The 5,156-nt window shown below is 38.0% G+C and overlaps 1 protein-coding gene across 1 annotated transcript; it reads left to right on the top strand.

Annotated features, from left to right (window-relative positions):
- The first annotated feature begins 333 nt into the window (after nt 1–333).
- LOC103605107 (olfactory receptor 52E1-like) lies at nt 334–1,269 on the top strand. Its single transcript, XM_008589689.1, has one exon. The coding sequence runs from the start codon at nt 334–336 to the stop codon at nt 1,267–1,269; it is 936 nt and encodes a 311-aa protein (XP_008587911.1).
- Nucleotides 1,270–5,156: the final 3,887 nt, after the last annotated feature.

Here is a 5,156-nt window from a genome sequence, read left to right as displayed (position 1 = left end):
GTTTCATAAAAAAAGGAACTTTGTCTAGTCCATCTTTTGTAATCAGTCTTAGTATAGAACTTGACACATATGTGTTAGACACTCAATCAATGTTTGTTAAAGTAAAAGATTAGACTTAATTGAATGGATCTCATAAAGTACCTTGAAATGCTGGGGCCGTGTTTTACCATTAAATGTGTATATTTTCAAGCCTCTATGATGCAATATGGGTAGGTATGGATAGAAGTTTCACTGACTTCTTTTTCTTTGGGCACTAAGCAAGGAAGAGACCCACTCAATGAATGAGAGGCACTTGATCTGTGACATATTTCAGTATAAAAAACTCCCTGAAGGATGGCCTCTCTTAACACCACACTATTCCACCCCTACTCTTTCCTTCTTCTGGGGATCCCTGGGCTTGAAAATATGCATGTCTGGATTGGGTTTCCTTTCTTTGTTTTGTTCCTGACAGCTGCACTTGGGAATATCAGCATTGTTTATGTGATTCAGACTGAGCACAGTCTCCATCAGCCCATGTTCTACTTCCTGGCCATTCTATCATCTGTTGACCTGGGCCTGTCCACATCCACTATCCCCAAAATGCTTGGCATCTTCTGGTTCACCCTGAGAGAAATCTCCTTTGAGGGCTGCCTTGTCCAGATGTTCTTCATCCATCTGTGCACTGGCATGGAGTCTGATGTGCTCGTGGCCATGGCCTATGATCGCTACATGGCCATCTGTAATCCTCTTCGCTACACACAGGTGCTGACAAACAAGGTGGTGTTCATCATTGCATGGGTAATCCTCCTGAGACCTTTGTCCTTTGCCCTACCCTTTGTCCTCCTGATCCTAAGGTTACCGTTCTGTGGACACCAAATTATCCCACACACCTACTGCGAGCACATGGGTATTGCCCGCCTGTCCTGTGCTAGCATCAGGGTGAACATCATCTATGGCTTATGTGCCATCTCTACCCTGATGTTTGACATCGTAGCCATTATCATTTCCTACATACAGATCCTTCGTGCTGTCTTTCGACTTTCTTCTCATGATGCCCGACTCAAGGCACTCAGCACCTGTGGTGCTCATGTGTGTGTCATGTTGACCTTTTACACCCCTGCTTTTTTTTCATTCATGACCCATAGGTTTGGCAGGAACATACCACGCTACATCCACATCCTTCTAGCAAATTTCTACGTAGTCATTCCACCTGCTCTCAATCCTGTAATTTATGGTGTCAGAACTAAACAGATTAGAGAACAAGTGCTAAAAATGTTTTTCAAGAAATAAGACATAGCTGTGGTGTTTATAAAAAGTTGTATTTAAGAAGGGGGTGGCACAAGTTTTCTATGTTCAAAATGGGAAGAGAGCATTTGGAAGGTATGCAGGTCTATCTTAGGGAAGGACTGTCAATGGCAGTTCTTTGGTCTGTGCAGCTTCCTTATTCAATCCAGAAATAGAAAGTTAAGCCAATGACAAATGCATAGGCAAAAGTGTTTTATAGTTTTCCATTTGTTTGTAAATGATTCAGACTCCTAATGTGAAAGAAAACCAACACTTTTCCCTGCTTTCATCATAGCCATAGGCAGTTTAAAGCAAAACCAAGTAAACACAGACATACACACACATACACACACACACAAGCAAACATAAAACCTATAAAACCCTTCCTATCCCTAGTTAAGACAATGATACTGGGCAAGCCTGATTAGTGCTGGTCTCAAATTAATAAACATTGGAGTATTTCCCATATGCTCGGACTCACTATTAAAAAGAATATTATTTTGACTTTGACATGTTAATGTCAGAAGATATGAAGTTGATACTGTGAACATGATAATTATGTGAGAAAGATGAAAGTTTTTCACCATGAACAGAATTTCAGAAACTTGGCAATCTTGGTAAATTTGTAATTTTTTAAAAATGATGTGTTTTGGTGTTTACCTGGTAGACGAGTTAGAGTCTAACTTACTGATACCTGTTTGCAAACAATCTATTCTTTTCCAAACAGTTTGGTCAGTGTGTCTTTTTTCCCACCCTGTACAGGAGTTTCACTCTTATGGAATGTTAAAAGTCCCAGTGATGTTCCAAATCTAGCCCTATCTAAATGTGTTTTGTTCATTTTAATAAAACTCTAGTTCCATGTGATATTCTTCAGTGTTATCTAGGTCTATGTGATATTATTGACATTATGTATAGATAAGATTCAAGGGAAAATGTGTGTGAAATCCTAGAAAAACCTAACTTTCTAGCAATATTTTTATTGCAGGACCTCTGAGAGTTTTTAACTCACAAATACTCATTTGAAACTTTAAGGCAAGATTGGCTTCAGAATACTCTTCTTAGACCATCCCATGACACTCATACTCTGTAGAATGCACTTTAGAAGAAAAAGGAAATACTTATTGTTATTACCATAGAATATATGATGTCACATATTCTTAGATACATTTGTTAAATTTGTATCAACATTGCACTCTGAACTTGAAATTATTTGAAAAAAAAATCAGTTTGTTATGCTGTGTAATTATAGGCACAAACGACTTTGTTCTGTAGCCCTATTGTGAGAATGAACTCATCCCTCATGTATCCAGTTTTTCTACTTATGAAATAACTTTTCATTTTTATGTCCCCAGTTGTATCCTGAATGAGTTGGAAAGTGTTCACTCTATTTCTATATTCTGGCTAATTTGTGTATTAATTGGTATTTAGTCTTTGAAAATTTTGTAGATATCACCAGTGCAGTATCTGGCCTTGGAGTTTTCTATGTTGGGTTGCTAACTACAGATTGAGTATCTTTATTAGGTCAATGAGTATTCCACTTATCCATTTCTTCTTTTTTTTGCTATGAATGTCCTGAGAGAATGCCTCCTGAGCTTCACATTCCTATTTTTACCTTGTGTTTAGGGTGTGAGCTTGTTAGTCTGAGGGTCTTTCTCAATGTCTACTATTATATTTAGGTCTTCCCTTTGTTTCTGTGGCACAGATAAAGCCACTCCCCATGCTCTTGGAGCCCCCTCACCAATAGAATGCTGTTACGCCACCTCTGCCTGTCTGGTGGTGGGAGCTAGAGTATGGAATCTGTTGTGCTGGTTCAGCCTCAGTCTTAGGCAGGTGCCATGTTCCGGGTCTTAAAGGTGGAGACTTCTCAGTGATTCTTTCCTTTTCTAGCTGTAGGAGACTTCTGATGATTCTGCCTCACACCAAGTTTGCAGGGTTTGTTTCTGTTCCTTTCCCTCAGCAGCCATGTATCTTCAAGTGTACTTTTACCCCAGTGGCTGAAGTCTTTTGCTCCTCAAGGAGAGAGGGAACAGGAACTGGGTGAAGTCTAGATCTCATCTTACAGTGGCTGGTATTCTCCTGTACCAGGCCTGTTCCATGATGAAGGTTTTCTCTGGCCTTTAGTCCTTACCCCCGTAGTTCTCATGATTACCTGGTAGAGGTCTAGAGAGAAAAAAATGAGTGGGTATGAATTTTCCTTTGTGTAATTCACAGATGACCCTCAATCATTCTGTATTCTCACATAGGTCTAAACTCTGCTTTGAGGAATTTGCTTAAAAATTTTAGTAAAAAAATATTTTTCACTGGCTTGTATGGAATCTGGCATCTGCCCCTGATAAGCAAGGGATCGTGTCCTATCTTTTCTTTGAGTTGCCTGTCTTTCCTTAAATTTTGGGTTAGTTGGTTGCTCTGTAATTTCAACTACCTAACAAGTTCAAGGGAAATGTGAATTTATTGATTATCCAACATTATATTTTTTGTATAAGGTTTTGAGTGATGGTTTTCTAATTTCTTACTCTAAGTGAAAATCAGAAGTCCTGATAAGAATTTTAAAGAATGCTGTAATAGTTGAGTAGAAAGATATCTGGGATCCATTGTTAACTTTGTGCAAACGTTTTTCTCCAAGCATGGACTGTGGACCATTGATCATAAATATTCAAAAAAATGATCAAAAAGCAAATGTTATAGGATCCATCACACAAATTTTGAATCCAATATTCTTAGAGTGGACCCCAGCAATCTGTATTTTTAAAAGTCTTCAAGCATTCTAAATTTTGAAAACTATCATTCCAGAAAGTTGAGACTTGATTAGTAATCAGATTAGTTGACCATCAGATGGAGATAATGGAACAATCTTTAGGAAGTGGGGTGGTTACATGAATAATCAGCTAACCCAAAACTGGACGCCAACACCCCAACACACAGATACAGAGATGCACACACACACACACACAACCCCTTGAATTGGCCTAACCTACAAGAAGCTTTTATTGCCTACATGATGTTCTTGATGTCTTGTATTCTGAAATACAAGATGTTCTCTGACTTCAAACTCCAGTTTTGACTAATTATCTATTTTTTACCTCTATCATAGTACTTATCACTTGATATATCATAACATAAACTAACTGAATTTAGTGTAGTGGTTAAAAATTTAAACATCGTGCCAGATATCCTAGGTTCAAATCCTAGTTCCACCTTAACAATCTCTGTGACCATGACAGCTCAACTAATTTCTTTGTGTCTCAGTTTCCTGATTTGTAAAATGAGGATATAAAGTCTATAAATATTGTAAAGTTTGCGTGAGGAGTTACTGGTGAAGGTATGCAGAGAATTCAAGAGGGATTAATAGAATGTAAGCATCTTATTAATCTAAAATGATGTTATGAATCTAAAATGATTTTATAAATCTGAAAATAAATGCTTATATGCTTAATTCAACTTTATCAAACTACTGGAGCAAAACATTTCTTCCTTCTCTTGATGTTCAAGTTTGTAAAGCACATCCTTTCTCCACACCCTTATTCAGTATATGCTAGAGAGAAGGGGTAAGAGATTTGAAAATTTGGTAAGAATAAACTGAATAAGTCCTCCCCACCAATGCCTGGTAGTACAGCTTTCGAAAAACGTTATGTGTTTCCTCCATGATGTAAGTCTTCCTGTTCTGATGAAGAATATATGCCTAACTCTGAGGTTTAGAGTACTCACTGGCTCTTGAGCCATACTAAGACCTCCACAATAGTCCTTACTAAGAAAGATAATATTGAGAACCCACATCTTCCACTCTTGTGCTTTCTTTCAAACTTTTCAGGAATCACGTGGGAAAGAAAAGGCCAATTTTTTTTGTGTGTGTACTACTGAGACCCTGAAACTAATTAGAAGCTTGCCTTAGGCAT

This window comes from Galeopterus variegatus, unplaced genomic scaffold (assembly GCF_000696425.1).
Source record: "Galeopterus variegatus unplaced genomic scaffold, G_variegatus-3.0.2 Scaffold5594, whole genome shotgun sequence".
Taxonomy (NCBI): domain Eukaryota; kingdom Metazoa; phylum Chordata; class Mammalia; order Dermoptera; family Cynocephalidae; genus Galeopterus; species Galeopterus variegatus.
The sequence above is the reverse complement of the archived record's forward strand: the minus strand, read 5'-3'. Positions and strand labels throughout refer to the sequence as shown.

Coding starts and splice junctions, on each gene's coding strand:
- LOC103605107 (XM_008589689.1), top strand. CDS start 334: ATGGCCTCTCTTAACACCACACTATTCCACCCCTACTCTTTCCTTCTT.